The sequence below is a fragment of the Rhinoderma darwinii genome, chromosome 2 (genome assembly GCF_050947455.1).
Source record: "Rhinoderma darwinii isolate aRhiDar2 chromosome 2, aRhiDar2.hap1, whole genome shotgun sequence".
Lineage (NCBI taxonomy): Eukaryota > Metazoa > Chordata > Amphibia > Anura > Rhinodermatidae > Rhinoderma > Rhinoderma darwinii.
Window position 1 is genome coordinate 365,915,441 of NC_134688.1, and position 17,589 is coordinate 365,933,029.

The window sequence follows — 17,589 nt, forward strand, 5'->3', positions numbered from 1 at the left end:
AAATCTTTAGGGTATGTGCACACACACTAATTACGTCCGTATTTGACGGACGTATTTCGGTCGCAAGTCCCGGACCGAACACAGTGCAGGGAGCCGGGCTCCTAGCATCATACTTATGTACGATACTAGGAGTCCCTGCCTCGCTGCTGGACAACTGTCCCGTACTGTAATCATGTTTACAGTACGGGACAGTTGTCCTGCAGCGAGGCAGGGACTTCTAGCATCGTACATAAGTATGATGCTAGGAGCCCGGCTCCTTGCACTGTGTTCGGTCCGGGACTTGCGGCCGAAATACGTCCGTCAATTACGGACGTAATTAGTGTGTGTGCACATACCCTTACTGTGACTGGTGGTGTCACACCCAACCAGTGCAACAGAAATAACACTTCTCAACACTTGAGGCACAGTCTCTTGGTACAATTTCAGGTATATGATGGCTCGCTCCCCACTTTCACCAGACATAATCAAGGGCATGAATTTCCCAACTTGCAAGCATCGCAAATAGAGAGACAAGACCGCACATCCAAAAAAATGAGGAATTTATTCACCCAAATATGTAACGTTTCAATCCAATAGGACCTATCGGATTGAAACGTTGCATATTTGGGTGAACAAATTCCTCATTTTTTTGGCTGTGCGGTCTCGTCTCTTTATTTGGACGCCTCTAACCCTGCCCATACACACCCGGTTCAGCCCAGACAGTATCATTCTCTCATCGCGCCTCCCCACAGTATAATGCCCAAGAGAACACACACACACACACACACACACACACACACACACACACACACACACACACCGTAAAATGCCCATATAGCTGCCTCCCACAAAGTATAATGCCCCCAACTGGCCCATACAGTATAAAACTGACACCCCCATTCAGTATAATTCCCACATAGCTTCCCCATATAGTATAATGCCCATAGAAATTCCCCCATACAGTATAATTCCATCTTAGCAGCCACCATACAGTATAATGCCCCATAGTGCCTAATAAAAAAAAAATAATATACTTACCTAGCCCCGTTCCCATGAAGAGCGGAGGTGATCCCTCTGCTCATCTGCTCTGTACGATGAGTTGCTCAGCGCAGACAGGTGTGATGACAGGCACAACAAGGAATTAAGATGTGCTTCCTTCAAAATAGTGTAGAACCAAACCAGTGAGCCAACCATTATTTGCTAGTACCTGCCACAGAAAACAAAGGTTACAGTGAAAAGAACATAGCATAAAAACAAAACATATATAAATATGCATCGTTTTCCTGGATAATGCCCCATGGGGAAAAAAGCAATAAAGCACGGTACCAAAAGTCACAGGGCAAACCTAACACATGCCGTTTCTTTCCAACATAAATACATCCCCTTAAAGATATGAAGATCCTCCCCACACTTATACAATATGTCAATTAGCCACCAAGAACCAGAAAAAATGCAGGATCCAATGGGCACTATCACTGAAAAGTTAGCATTACTAACTAGAGGTATACTGTATATAAAATATTAGTAGCGTACAACCTCGAAATGCTAACATGGACTTCTGTACTCTAAAACCTTATTATCCATGATGGAACGGTATGTAAAAATTTTCAAAATAAAACCATAACTTTGAGGATTTTGTTAATATTGTTGTCAAACTATGTAAATGTATCCATTCTGTTTTCGAGAATTTGCCTCAAGTACCGCAGGTGGGAGGTCTAGTTGCTCGTGTTTGTATAGGCTGGTGGTTGTGCCATAAATGTCTAAATTGAGAATAATCCTTTAACATCTTGTTTGCTGCATAGTAACTTCAATCCACTACTGTAATGTGCTAAACTGGGCAGGAATACAGTCATGCTGATTAGGTTCTGTTCACATTTGCTCTTGAGCCTTAATCAGAGATATACATCAGATCTATTTCCATATATATATATATATATATATATATATATATATATATATATATATATATATATATATATAATATAATCTCTGATGGAAATCTTTCTTTTGCCACTATATAGGCATACAGTGGCATATGTCATCCATAGGACCCCATTGTGAAAATGTATATCACAGGTTTTCTATTTAATAGCTCTGTATGGAATAGCGCAGTCTACTAAGCTATTTCATATAGTAAAAAAAAAAGGTATACGATCATATACTGGCCCAGTGTATGCCTAAAGGATACTCCACGTTAGGCATATGGGCCTGGAGCTTTCCCAAAGCATATGCTAAACACAGGGGCGTAGCTAAAGGCTCATGGGCCCTGGTGCAAGAATTCAGCTTGGCCCCCCTACCCCTTCCCAACAGCACCAGACCCCTGCCTATGTCCAGCTGCCTTGACCGACAGATCCCATGAATGCTTCCACACAGTATAATGCCCCCCATAGTGGCCCACACACTGTATAATGCCCCCATAGCTGCTCACCCAGTATAATGCCCCCCATAGCTGCCCCCACAGTATATTGCCACCCATAGCTGCCCCATACTGTCATGATGCCCACTGGGCCATACCGCCGTAGCGGGATAGCAGCTGGCTACACAGTGTACCAAGTAAAGTCTATAGTCCGAGTAAGGGTACCTGTGGTAGTTCAGACAGTAGTGATGGTTAGGCTTCGATGGGCCCTTGGCTGCAGACACCAGGTGTGGTGTAACATAGCAGACGTGATCGGTGGCACAACACGACTCCAACTCTCTAAGGTACAGGAACAAGGTGGCACGGGATACAGGTAGCCGGAACGGGAACACTGGGAACTGGAAAACACTAAGGGACCATTTACAAGACTAACACGGGTAAACACAACAACGATAAGTCAATGAGTGAAGGGGCCCTTCTTATAGTCCAGGGTGATTAGACAATTCTAAAGCTGGCCCTTTAAGGTCAGGACAGAGCTCGAGCGCGCACCCCAGTGGTCACTGCAGGCCAGGACGACCGCATGTGCTGGCATCTCCGGGAAGGAAGGCGTCGGCAGGATGAGAGGAGTCTGCGGACCTTACACATACTGTATAATGCACTCCATGCAATATAATGCCCCCATACAGTATAATGCCCTCCTTAGCTGCCACATAAAGTATAACACCCCCCTTATAGTATAATGTCCCCTCAGCAGCTACCATATGAGCCCCCCTCCCATACCCAGTATAATGCCCCCATATGTACGTATTGAATAGAAAAATAATAACATAATTACTTGCCTATCCCCGTTCCCACAACGGGTAGAGAATCCTCCTCCAATCTGTGCTGTGAGTGACTCAGTGCAGACAGGTGCGATGACGTCACTACATCGCATCTGCCTGCGCCGAGCCGCTCGCAGCACAGTGAATGCTGGAGCGTGACTCCAGCATTGCACTGTACTGTATTTGCATCCTGAGGACGCAAATACAGTTGGGAGTGCGGTCAGCTTGGGAGCCCGGTTGCAACTGTGACCGTTGCGACCCCCTATAGCTACGCCACTGGCTGAACATAGTAGTAGAGCGTAGTCTGAACAGCAATTTAGTATTTAATCTCTAAAAATTTCTCGCTTTTCATTATTTAAAGCATGGTGCAGAAAAATTAATTTGTAATGTTATCCATGTCCTACTTTTCAATAATGTTTGCTATGAATACAGAAATACCAAAAGGGGAATATACCCTAGTTTTTTCACCAAGGTAGTAGTCCACGTTTAAAAGAAAAGCACCCTGATTGGCTGTACAATAGTTGTCAACATCTAGCATCTATATAAATAGCAACAAAATAATGAGATACGGTATATTTTTTTTCTACATTGCACAACATAAAAACCACTTGGGGGGGAAAAAAATCTAGGTCCGCATAGAAACTCAACAAGCAGCCATTGACTGACTACTTTTTATTAAGGCTTTTGAATGACCAGTTACAGTACAACAGTTCTAAACTGAGCACAGTAAAAATCACATCAAAATTAGAGAGTATCAAAAGCAAGAGCAGAAAGCATGGGTACCATGAAGGCAGACCAGGTGGCAGCCCTAACGCCCCTCGAGAGGATACCCATTTTATTGGGTAATGAGAACCTGTAGAGGGATGTGGTCCACAGGTCCTGCTAGGTTACCATGCAAGAAAGTGAAAATGATCTGGTCATGACTATGAAATTAAGGAACCAGGACCACCTGTTTCGGGTGGTTAGGAGTTGGATTTCAAGCAGTACCTGATGGGACCCCCACCCCCCATCCTCTATATATGCCATGGACATTTGACTTCTCTGAGTACTTTATATAACTACTTTTTTGCCTACATTTTAATGTTCTACAGGGTAGATTGAAGGGGTTCTAAAGCCGATAAAAATTGATGGCCTATTCAAGTTAATGGGAGGCTGCAATACCTGTGAATCGCCACGAACTGTGTCGAACATTCACACTGAGCAAGAAGAAATGAAGGGGAAGCAGCGCTCTTACGAGTGCTGCAGCCCCTTCATAACCGCTGACCTGTGAGTCTGACCCCGACCCATCAGCTATTGATAGCCTCTCCTGAGGATAAGCCATCAATTTTTATTAGCTGGAAAACCCCTTTTAAGGCACACAAGCAATAGTAAGATCTGTCAATAGCCTGCCTTCTTGTAGACCGTTTCTTAATCAAATAAGTGAAAACCTTAAAATGGTAAAGAAGCTATACTATCAAGATGCTAAACTTTACATGTGCTGATAGTCTACGATTGTTAGAGGCAGGGCTTCACTTTATATATTGTCTTTTTTTTAATGTCTATATACTTTTCGCATAGTTTTTAACTTGATTTCATTTTGCTTTGTCTATAGTGTAACTTTGAATGCAAAGGAGAAGCATTAGGGTATGTTCACACGTAGTCAACCAAAACGTCTGAAAATCCAGAGCTGTTTTCAAGGGAAAACAGACCCTGCTTTTCAGACGTTTTTTACCAACTCGCATTTTTACCAACTCATTTTTTTACCAACTCGTTTTTGGAGCTGTTTTCATTGGAGTCTATGAGAAAACAGCTCCAAAAACGTCTGAAAGAAGTGTCCTGCACTTCTTTTGACGAGGCTGTATTTTTACGAGTCGTCGTTTGACAGCTGTCAAACGACGACGCGTAAATAACAGGTCGTCTGCACAGTACGTCGGCAAACCCATTCAAATGAATGGCCAGATGTTTGCCGACGTATTGCAGCCCTATTTTCAGACGTAAAACGAGGCATAATACGCCTCGTATACGTCTGAAATTTGGCCGTGTGAACATACCCTAAGATGGGGATGGGTTTTAGAAGTATGAGGTCAGTTGAGGACTTCTCTAGCTAGCTTAACTTTCTCCTATCTTCCTTCTAAATGAATCCCATTTAACATGTGCTTAGTGCATGTGAGCAGTGTTAATGTTATATGCCGTGCACTTGTGACTAAGCTCGGAATAAATTTGATAGTGTGATCGGGGTAAATTAAATGAATGATTACAAAAGGCTTTCTCAGAGACAAACCTTTCTGAAATGCTGTAATGACTAACTGCTTAGCATTCAGTTAAATTGTATAGTATAGACAGGAACATTTAGTTTTTTTAGAGACTCTGTCACCACATTATAAGTGGCCTATCTCCTACATAAGGAGATCGGCGCTATAATGTAGATGACAGTAGTTTTTTTTTATTTAGAAAAATTTAAACTCTTTACCACGTTATGAGCTATTTTAGCTTTATGCTAATTAGTTTCTTAATGCCCAAGTGGGCGTGTTTTTACTTTAGACCAAGTGGGCGTTGTACAGAGGAGTGTTTGACGCTGACCAATCAGCGTCATGCACTTCTCTCCATTCATTTAGTTAGCGCATAGGGATCCTGCTAGATCACTATGTTCTGTCTTAAACTGTCTTATACTTACTCATTAACGTTACTGAGGTGTTTAGACAGTGAATAGACATTCCTTCCACCCAGAACGGAATGTCTATTGACAATCCCGACACTTCTGTAATGTTTCTGTGGTACTTACAGCAGAGCAAGTGTAATCTCGCTGTAACCTGTCATTTACAGCGTGATCTGGCGAGATTACACTTGCTCTGGTTTTTAACGGTCGTGTGAATGTAGCCTAAGGGTCCTCTTATATGGTCTGACATGGACAGCGTAAACTAGCGCCGATCAATGAGACAACTCGTTGATTGGTGCTAGTTTGCTCCTTTCACAAGGAGCAATTCATAGGGTCGAGCGATTGTAGTTACTACAATCGCTCGTCCCCATAGATTTCCATCGTGTCGGCAGCACGTCTCTCTGTTTACACAGTGAGATGTGCTGCCAACAACGATAATATTTAATTCTGCATAAACTATACGATCAGCCGATGAACGAGCAAACGCTCGTTCGTTGGCTGATCGTTGTCCGGTCTACACAGGACAATGTTCGGGAATGAACGTTCATATAAACGCTCATTTGCCCAAAAATTGGCCCATGTAAAAGGGCCTTAAGGCTGTGTTTGTACTTTACAATCTTGTCAAGATAAGACTTGAAATCTTGTTATGATTGTGAACAGACACCGCAATTTTTCAATACGATGTAAATGATCCCTTTATAAGGGTATGTTCACACGGCAACGCCAATTATGTCTGAAATTACGGAGCTGTTTTCAGGTCAAAACGTCTGAAATTAAGGAGCTGTTTTCGCAAGTGCACGCGTTTTTCGCTGAGTCTTTTACGGATGTAATTGGAGCTGGTTTTCATTGGAGTCCATGAAAAACAGCTCAAATTACGTCCCAAGAAGTGACATGCACTTCTTTGAGGCGGGCGTCTTTTTACGCGCAGTCTTTTGACAGCGGCGCGTAAAAAAAAAATCCCGTCTGCACAGAACACCGTAAGACCCATTGAATTCAATGGGCAGATGTTTGGAGCCGTTTTTTCGGCCGTAATTTGAGGCGTAGAATGCCTGAATTATGTCCGTAAATAGGGCGTGTGAACATACCCTAATTGCTGTCGTTAACCTGACATGTAAAGGTCAAGAGCTGCATTTAAGTGCCCCTCCCTCCCTGAAACAAACACCTGCACACTGCCACAGTGCTCCCCATGACATAGGAGAGGACAAAGTAGCACTTCCAGAGTATGGCTGCTACACCATATGAATTTGCCTTTCCCTGGAGGCTACATAAGAGTGCCGCTTGCAGCCCACGGGCTGCTAGCAGAGCATGAGGGTATGTTCACACGCTTACTAATAAACGTCTGAAAATATGGAGCTGTTTTGAAGGGAAAACCGCTCCTGATTTTCAGACGTTTTTTATTCAAACTCGCGTTTTTCGCTGCGTTTTTTACGGATGTTTTTCTATAGTCCATGAAAAACGGCTCAAGAAGTGACATGCACTTGTTTTTCGCGGCCGTTTTTTTACGTGCCCGTTTTTCAAAATGCGTAAAACGCCCCATCAGAACAGAACACAGTTTTTTCCTATTGAAATCAATGGGCAGATATTTGGAGGCGTTCTACTTCCGATTTTTTTGGCCCTTTACGGCCCGAAAAACGGACGAAAATAAGCTGTGTGAACATACCCTAACTGCTTTGACATTGCTTTAGAAATGAAAAAAAATTCTATATTTATAGATTTTATATATTTTCTGTATTTCTTTCTCTGTGGACACTCTCTACCTAGTGCCTCCAAAAAGCATCTTGATGACGTGGGATAAACAGAGTGCGGTTCTGAAACCCTAAAAACATTAACTGCGTGTGACATTCCCAACTCCCTTAAGCTACCCTTTACCTTTCTTTCACCAAATGATGACACTGAGACTTCGAGCTGGAATGAATTTGCCACAGCAGCCATTTTATTAACAGGAAACAGAAAAACACAATAATAAATACCAGTAACAAATACCATAGAGAACCTATAGAATGTAGGGCACAATTAACACAATGTATTTTAAAGAAGATATATAAATTTTATTGAATAGCACATTAAAAGGTGAGTCCTTTCTGAGCATAGATAAAAAACGTCTGTCAATTACAGAGGACATACAAGAAACCGTAAATAACAGTGCCAAGGGTAATATATCAATGTACTTTTAGGTTAGTTTGCCTGATCGAAAAAAATGATGATTATGGCCTCTGTGTAATATGCAAAGTGCAAAATGTATACAGAGGAACGAGAAACTGCATTGAAAACGACTGCAGTCAGTTCAAATGTGACATCAAGCAGCAGCCTGATGCTGAAAACCAGTGTGTGGTAGTTAAAGAGGCTCTGTCACCAGATTTTGCAACCCCTATCTGCTATTGCAGCAGATAGGCGCTGCAATGTAGATTACAGTAACGTTTTTATTTTTAAAAAACGAGCATTTTTGGCCAAGTTATGACCATTTTTGTATTTATGCAAATGAGGCTTGCAAAAGTCCAAGTGGGTGTGTTTAAAGTAAAAGTCCAAGTGGGCGTGTATTATGTGCGTACATCGGGGCCTTTTTACTACTTTTACTAGCTGGGCGTTCTGACGAGAAGTATCATCCACTTCTCTTCAGAACGCCCAGCTTCTGGCAGTGCAGACACAGCCGTGTTCTTGAGAGATCACGCTGTGTCGTCACTCACATCGACTTACCTGCAAACGCCGATGCTGCTGCAGAATCAACTGAAGCCTCTGGTGCCGATGTGTCCTCGCTCGTCCGACACTATGCAGGACCTGTGAGTGACGACACAGCGTGATCTCTCGAGAACACGGCTGTGTCTGCACTGCCAGAAGCTGGGCGTTCTGAAGAGAAGTGGATGATACTTCTCATCAGAACGCCCAGCTAGTAAAAGTAGTAAAAACGCCCCGATGTACGCACATAATACACGCCCACTTGGACTTTTGCAAGCCTCATTTGCATAAATACAAAAATGGTCATAACTTGGCCAAAAATGCTAGTTTTTTAAAAATAAAAACGTTACTGTAATCTACATTGCAGCGCCTATTTTTTTTTTCAACGTTAGGAGCGATTTTGGTTTATGCTAATGAGCTTTCTTAATGCCCAAGTGGGCGTACTTTTACTTTCGACCAAGTGGGCATTGTACAGAGGAGTGCATGACGCTGACCAATCGGCATCATGCACTCCTCTCCATTCATTTACACTGCACTAGCGATATAGATATATCACTATGTGCAGCCTCATACACAAACCCTAACATTATTATAGTGTCCTGATAATGAATACACATGAAATCCAGCCTGGACGTCATGTGTACTCAGAATCCTGACACTTCTGACTCTTTTTTTTTTTTTTTTTTTGTGAGATTCCAGGAGATATCAGGACACTGTAGTAATGTTAGGGTTTGTGTATGAGGCTGCACATAGCGATATCTATATCGCTAGTGCAGTGTAAATGAATGGAGAGGAGTGCATGATGCCGATTGGTCAGCGTCATGCACTCTTCTGTACAACGCCCACTTGGTCGAAAGTAAAAGTACGCCCACTTGAGCATTGAGAAAGCTCATTAGCATAAACTAAAATCACTCCTAACGTTGTGAAAAAAGATCGTTTTTTTTAAAATAAAAAGCATTACTGTCACCTACATTACAGCGCCCATCTCCTTATGTAGGAGACAGGGCACTTAGAATGTGGTGACAGAGTCTCTTTAACTACCACACACTGGTTTTCAGCATCAGGCTGCTGCTTGATGTCACATTTGAACTGACTGCAGCCGTTTTCAATGCAGTTTCTCGTTCCTCTGTATACATTTTGCACTTTGCATATTACACAGAGGCCATAATCATCATTTTTTTCGATCAGGCAAACTAACCTAAAAGTACATTGATATATTACCCTTGGCACTGTTATTTACTGTTTCTTGTATGTCCTCTGTAATTGACAGACGTTTTCTATCTATGCTCAGCATGACTCGCCTTTTAATTTTGTGATACTCAATAAAATTCATATATCTTCTTTAAAATACATTGTGTTAATTGTGCCCTACATCCTTTAGGTTCTATATCGGTTGTTTAGGGCAATACACCAAGGTTCACTAGGCTCTGTTGAGGTCTAGCCTTAGACATAGGTAACAATATAGCATATACCCACATATGTATATTGACTAGACCTTTTTTCCTGCATGTACCAATAGGTTTACAGTAACAAATACCAAATAAATAACCATAACTTAACCTTTCCACGCGAACCCCCCATACAAACCTCATTCACGTGAAAAACCATACACCCCCATACGGAAAATTGGGAAGGTCCTTGGAGCTAATAAGAAGGATCTGGCGCCATTCTGTCCGTATCTGTATTTTTTACCCCCAGCCGTCCTGCTACAGGCTCAGGGGCACCATGCGAACCGCAGATGGCTGAAGCATTTTCGTTTTGCTCCCCGGGACCCCACCCAGCAGGAGCCCATATAAGCCAGATCCCCCACCATGTATAATCTGGGAGGGACCATCACCAGTATGAATCCCTCCCCCACCAATTTTAACCAACTCCAAGGACTCCCCAAAACACGCCATACGCTGCCATGACGACTGAACAAACAACATGAACACCTAAAAAAACATAACCCACAGCAAAGAGGGAGGGACCACTGCTCCACAGTGTTTCCGGACAGACTGGCGCTCAAACCGGAGTGCCGCCTGTCCGGCCTCGTGTCGCAAGCTCCTCCCCTTCCTGTTTCCCCCGGTCATGTGGCCTCCTCCTACGCCCGGGGCTCAGCTCCGGACATTCTTTTGATGTGCTATTCCCCAGATTTTTGTAACTGACAGGATCTGCTGACTTTTATGTCAATTGGCACAATCCAACATTCGTCGAATGCGTCCGATTTTTTTTTATGTTAGTAAAGCTTAATCACTGTTCTACAACTTTCTAATATACTTTGTGCTCCAGTTCCTCTGCATTCTCAGGATTGTTTTCCGCGAATGAGAACACTCATGCTACCTGTGAATACAAACAATCCTGTTCATAGCAAGTCCTGCTCTTTGCCTAATATTGATTCGATTGCATCCACTTCTCAGCAATGCAATGAGCTAAACAGCTTGGACTCCAGACTGGCACATTGTAGCAAACTACCGGAGAGGCTTGTGCTGCTGATGTATTTCGCTCACCGAGCACAGCATGTTCTCATTCGCTATCTTTAATGCTGAGGAATTTAAGCACAAAGAATAACAAAGTTGTAGAACTTTTCATTTATACCGTGAATAAAGGGAATGTATCACAATGACAGGGAGCTTGTTGTCAGCTGCTTGCCGTAGGCTATGTTCACATCACGTTATGTAAATAAGTTCGGCGTATACGCCAAGAAAGCTTCTGATTCATAAGCTGTACATAGTCATAGGCCTCCATCGGACAAAGGCCAAAGGAGTGTCCTTTGCCGGGATAGTATGTACGTGTGCATAGGGCCTGAACCGCCGGGTAAAAGATTTTCAACTAGCTCAAAAAGGTTCAGATTCTTTACAAAGCGTCACGCCCCTTTTGATGTGGGAGTCGGAAGGGGTTCAAACCCCTAGGAATTGCATGTTGTAAAATAGTTTTTGGGTAATTTTAGAGGTTAAACATAACTATTCTGGAGGTTTTTTTTTTTATAATTCTCTGAAAGTGTCAGGGAAGTTACGTTTTTCTTTTAAAAATTTTTATTTTCTTGATTAACAACTGAACTGTTTATTCAGCCATATACAACCCAGCAGCTGAATGGAGGACATACAGGACATCAGGTTAAAGAGATTGCATTATACATAACCATTTGTCTATTGGATTCATTTAAAAAATAAAAATGCTCCTGTGACTAGATATTGCTTTTACATACTTGTTATGCCTCCTCCTGGTGTTCTTTTGTTTCCCTTTAAGAACGTTCACTTAATGTGTTCAATGCCAGTGAGAAGAAGCCTCTTCTAATACACCAACTCTTATTGGCTGGCCTGCGCAATGTACAAGAAGACTCCGGGTTAGGACCGAGCACTTGTGGCCTTCAACACTGGACATATTAGGCTATGTTCACACAGTGTTTTTTGACGCGGAAACCGCGCTGAAAAACTAATCAAAAATGGCCCTAAAATGCCTCCCATTGATTTCAATTGGGAGGCGGAGGCGTCTTTTCCCCGCGAGCGGTAAAACAGTCTCGTGGGAGAAAGCAGGGACATGTCCTATCTTCGGGCGTTTACGCCTCTGACCTCCCGTTCACATTAATGGGAGGCAGAGAAAGCGTATTTCGCGGCGTTTTATGGCCGCGGGAAAAAAACACAGCGAAAATCCACGTCCAGGGAGAGGAAAATCTGCCTCAAACTTCCAAACGGAATTTTGAGGCAGAAATTCCGCCTGCAAAAAAACTCAGTGTGAACCCAGCCTTAGGTGGATGTTCTGATAGGGAATCAAAAGAACACCAGGAGGCACCATAACAAATGTATAACAGCACTGTCTAAACACGGTAGTATTTAATCATGGGACAACCTCCTTATTGGTCGAGATATTTCTGCTGGAAAAACGTAATGGGTGCATGATGAAAAGGAAGCAGAAAAGGCGTATCTTGATCAAATCATGATTGGACAAGTTTGTGACTTTTTCCTATTTACTAGTATGCAGCAACAAAAACCTTTTTCCCCTTGGCACGCCTATCGTGTGGGGCCTGCAGAATCAGGTTTGGAGAAATTGAATAAAACATACTCTGTGCAAGCAGACTTTAGAGCAAATTTGATACGTTAGATCAGTAAAGTGTTAGAAGTAGAAGCTAATCGGCTTTTAAAAGGAATGTGGTTGGAATTCTATGAATGTTTCTCTCACTGGAGGCCTGTGCACACTTCCGCTCTTTGGCTGGATGAATAGTATGGTCTGAAGAAATCCCCACCACTTAGAGCTTGGATTAGATTTCACTCCATTACCATTTTTCATTTAAAAGTTTGCTTCCTTTTTTCGAGAGCAGAGCTTCATTAAAGTCAAGTTGCCCTTCTTTTTTTTATTTTGTTTTTAATCACACTAAATCAGTTTTTTGTTTTTTTGTTTTTTTTATATGCACAACTTTCTTACTATTATGGTAGCATACTAAGCACAGAGATGGGGGTCACCTGAATGAGCTGTTATGCTATGCCCCAGGCATTGTTAGCACATTGTCAGTCGTACATTTTTCTCTAAGACCCCACTTTTGACCTTCAGATATATATGTATTGTGAGGCATGTGTATGTATTGTCACATAATGTTAGTAATAGGAAGGTGAGTCAACTGGTGTTGGTAATAAACTACTCTTCACAATCTTTTACCCTTTAAGGGCGCAGCTATTTTGGGCCTGGAGGAAATAGCAATTTTAATTTTGTTTAATTTTTTTTAACGCCATTCACCATGCGATTTTTAATTAATGTGTTTCATTTTTTTGGTAGTTACGATCACGGCGATACGATATATAGTATTGCGCAAAAGGTTTGGCAGTTGTAGAAAAACGCTGCAAAGTAAGAATACTCTCAAAAACAGAAATGTTAATTGCATTTTGTTAATTAATTAAAAAAAACTAAGTAAATGAACATAAGAAAAATATAAATCGAATCAATATTTGGTGTTACCAGCTTTTGCCTTCAAAACGGCATCAATTCCTCTAGGTACACTTGCACAAAGTCGTGGATTTGGTAGGATTATAGTCAGGATTATGATTAACCAATTATACCAAACATTGATAATCATTTTCATATGTAGGTTGAAACCCAGTCATTAACTGTAACAGAAACAGCTGTGTAGGAGATGATGATTATCACCTTTTTGTAGGATTATGGTCAGGTGTATGATTAACCAATTATACAAATGTCCATGGCTTTGTGCAATTGTACTTAGAAGAATTGATGCTGTATTGAAGGCAAAAGGTGGTCACACCAAATATAAATTTTGATTTGGATTTCTCTTCAGTTCATTCACTTCATTTTAATTGAGAAAAAAAATCATAAACGTAACCCTTTTATTTTTTTAAAGCATTCTTACTATATTGTATTATTTTTCCACAACTATCTGAGGCCTCATGCACATGACTGCATTGATTTTGCAGTCTGTAAATCCACGGGTCCCTTTGTTTCCGATCAGACACACGGACCCACAACAATTTACCAGTACTGGTAAATCCACAATTGCGGACCATGAAATGACTTGTCCGGAGTCTTTGCGATCCACGATTGCGGCCATTGCACTGCTCCGTGTAAATCATGGTCGTGTGCATGTGGCCATAAAAAAGAATGGGTCCGCAATTTATTCACAAATGTGCATGGGGTCTAAAACTTTTGCACAGTACTGTTTGTTTATTTTTGAGAACCTTTTTTGCATCTACAACCACTTTTTATAGAAAAAATGGTTTGGATTTTTATTTTTGATAAACTTTATTTAACGGTTTATAATTTATTGTTTGTTTTTTTAGTCCCACAAGGGGACTTAACAATGAAATCTTCTGATGGATTATATAATGCTTTGGTATGCTTAGTATACCAAAGAATTATTGCTGGTCAGTGTAAAACTGACAGGAAATCTGTTAGGCCCCCGGTTGCCATGGCAACCCATCAGCAATTGCATTTAGCTACACCTCTCTGTCAAACTATTTAAATGCAGTGGTCACTATGGACTGTGGCATTTAACGGGTTAAACGGTAAACACGTACAAGCACGTCATAATGCGGGAAGGTGACCCTTCCCATGACGTGCATGTTCGTGAAAATGCGCGAAGGGGTTTATGTATACTCTTCTCCAACATTATATTGAATTTGGTATTCTATTTAGTTGTTGCAGGAAACTCAATAAGCTTTTTTTTTTCTACACCCATGTCACTCTGTTGTCTACACTGATGTCTCTTTCCTACCTTCTGCACCATGGCTTCTATCTCATTCTGCGCTGCAGGTTGTGAAATTCAGCCAAGGTTATGTATTTTTTGTCTCTGATAGAAATACAGGTGATTTTCTATGCCCTTTCCCTTTGCAATTAGATATAGCATTTCTTTGTTACGTCACACAGAATATTGAGATATATATATATATATATATATATATATATATACACACACACATTATATAATCCATCAGAAGATTTCATTGTTAAGTCCCCTTGTGGGACTAAAAAAAACAAACCATAAATTATAAACCGTTAAATAAAGTCTATGAAAAATAAGAATCCAAACCATTTTTTCTATAAAAAGTGTATGTTTGTGTGTGTATAATATATATATATATATATATAATGTATGTAATAGAATGAATGTCTAGATATTTCTGCTGCAGACCTGTTTGGTCGAAGAATTTGCTTCTAGTGCGGCTATTATTGTCTGGCCTGCATGACAGCAGGAATCAGTCTGCCACGGGGCGCTGGGACTGACCTACTAGGCATGCTTTTCCACTGATACTGGACTACAGCTACCATTAGGGGGCGCTTACTGTTTTGTTATTGAATTCAATCTAAGCTCCCAGAGTGGCAGCTTCAGGCAACAAGAATTTTATCATCCAACTCCCTTTTTATGCAGGGCATTTGGAGCTGTGTGTATCAGCAAAAGGGAGCTCTGAATCCTATAAAGATATATGAAAGTAATCGGCACAGACGGTTGGACCTAAATATAACAATGTGTTACAAAGTGTACAGTTAGCAATATAGTAGATTCAGTCAATTTTTAGTTTTTTCGGGCATTTTAGATTTTTATTTATGTTCACGGCTGTCCGTTCTATCCCAATTGCCATGGTTTAGTAAGTTGTTGTGATTAGAATGTTATAGTGGTAACTATCTTCCCTTTCGTCTTCATCACTATAGTCTCAAGTAGTTTCATTGATGATAAATTGTTATATAACTCTTTTGGTTTTTTTTATTAAATGGATTTAAATTGCTATTCTGCTTTTTAGCTAAATTATGATTTACACATAAGAGTATTCTGTGAATAATTGATCTTTTACTCTCTTTGCAGCAATGGCAGCGATTCGAAAGAAGCTGGTAATTGTTGGAGATGGTGCGTGTGGAAAAACCTGTCTCTTAATTGTGTTTAGCAAGGATCAGTTTCCTGAGGTGTATGTGCCAACTGTGTTTGAGAACTACATTGCTGATATTGAAGTTGATGGAAAACAGGTAAGGGACTATATATTGTATTAATGATAGTATATGGCATGTTGTGTATTTTTTGTCCCCTCGATATGACTACAGTAACTTTTTGTTATGAACAATGTGTGTGTGTATTTTAAAATATTCCCAACGGACTGGAGTAAAAACACAATTCAACCAAAATGCCTGAATAAATCTATAAACATCACCTGACAAAAGGAGGAATATCCACTAAATTATTATATATATATATATATATATATATATATATATATATATATATATATATATATATATATATATATGAGATCTCCAGCAAGGGAAACAAAATCTCGTTTACATAGTAATCTCGCGAGATTACGCGTGGCTTGCTGGAATCTCACAGAAAAGATTTAGAAGTGTCAGGATTCTGAATACACGTGACGTCCAGGCTGGAGGTAATGTATATTCATTATCAGAACACTTGATTAACGTTAATGTCTGTGTATGTGGCTGCACATCGTGTTCTAGTAAGAACGCGATGCTGCTGTGTAAATGAATGGAGAGGAGTGTATGATGCTGACTGGTCACTTATTGGTCAGCGTCATACACTCCTCTGTACAACGCCCACTTGGTCGAAAGTAAAAACACGCCCACTTGGGCATTAAGAAACTCATTAGCATAAAGCTATAAATCGCTAATTGGTTTAAAATAGATAGTTTTTCTAAATAAAAAGCATCACTGTCATCTACATTATAGCGCCGATCTCCTTATATAGGAGATAGGGCACTTATAATGTGGTGACAGAGCCTCTTTAAGCTTAGTGGCCTGTAATTTCCTGGGGAAGACCTAGAGCTCTTTTTGAAAATAGGCACCACATTTGCCCTGTGCCAGTCCCTTGGCACTATACCAGTCACTAGACAATCTCTGAATATTCTGAACAGGTAGACCGAAATAACTGAACTAAGTTCTTTAAGAACTCTTGGGTGTAACCCATCGGCTATGTTCACACAGGGCAGATACACTGCGTAAAAGCGTATCCTCCCTGGTCGCCGCAGGGAATTTGGGCCGAAAAATCACACCAAATTGTGGTGCAGTTTTTCGGGCGGAATGTCTGCTGCGGAAAACGGCACTTAAAGAAAAAAAAGGTTTTATAGTTGCCCGTAGCCATGGCGACATGTCCCTCTGACATTCTGCAGTCCAGCCTCCTGGGATGACTTTTCATCCCATGTGACCCCTGCAACCTTTGATTGGTTGCAGCAGTCACATGGAATGAAACGTCATCCCTGGAGGCCAGTGTGGCCGCTGAGAGTTCTGGGTAAGTATAATCTTTTGAGTTGTGATTTTTGTAGCGGAATTACAGCTTTTCCACTGCAACAATTGCAACATCTATTTGTTGTGGGTTTTCCATCCCCCATTAAATTCAATGGGGAAAACCTGCAGCAGAAAACCAGCGATTCTGCAGCATATATTGACATGCTGCGGATTGTGCAGTATTTCGGCCGGAACGTCCGCTGTGGAAATCCTGCAGTGAGGCGTTATGCAGCCCTGGGATATCGTTGAAGCCAGTGATTAGTTGCAGTGGTCACATGGGATGAAACGTCATCCCAGGAGGCTGGCCTGGATGAAGAAGCACAGAATTCTGGGCAAGTATAAGATTTATTTTTTTTTCCCCGAGTTGCTATTTTTCAGCGGAATAACACATTTTCTGCCGCAAAAATCGCAACATC

General features: G+C 41.2%; 1 protein-coding gene across 3 annotated transcripts in view; it reads left to right on the forward strand.

Annotated features, from left to right (window-relative positions):
- The window catches only part of RHOC (ras homolog family member C), a 115,069-nt gene that overhangs the window by 88,643 nt on the left and 8,837 nt on the right, over window positions 1-17,589 (forward strand). For all 3 annotated transcript variants that reach the window (XM_075853858.1, XM_075853855.1, XM_075853857.1), the window contains exon 2: window positions 15,750-15,907. In XM_075853858.1, the coding sequence (XP_075709973.1) occupies window positions 15,752-15,907 (156 nt within the window). In that variant the 5' untranslated portion in view covers window positions 15,750-15,751. The remainder of the gene's footprint in view (window positions 1-15,749; window positions 15,908-17,589) is intronic.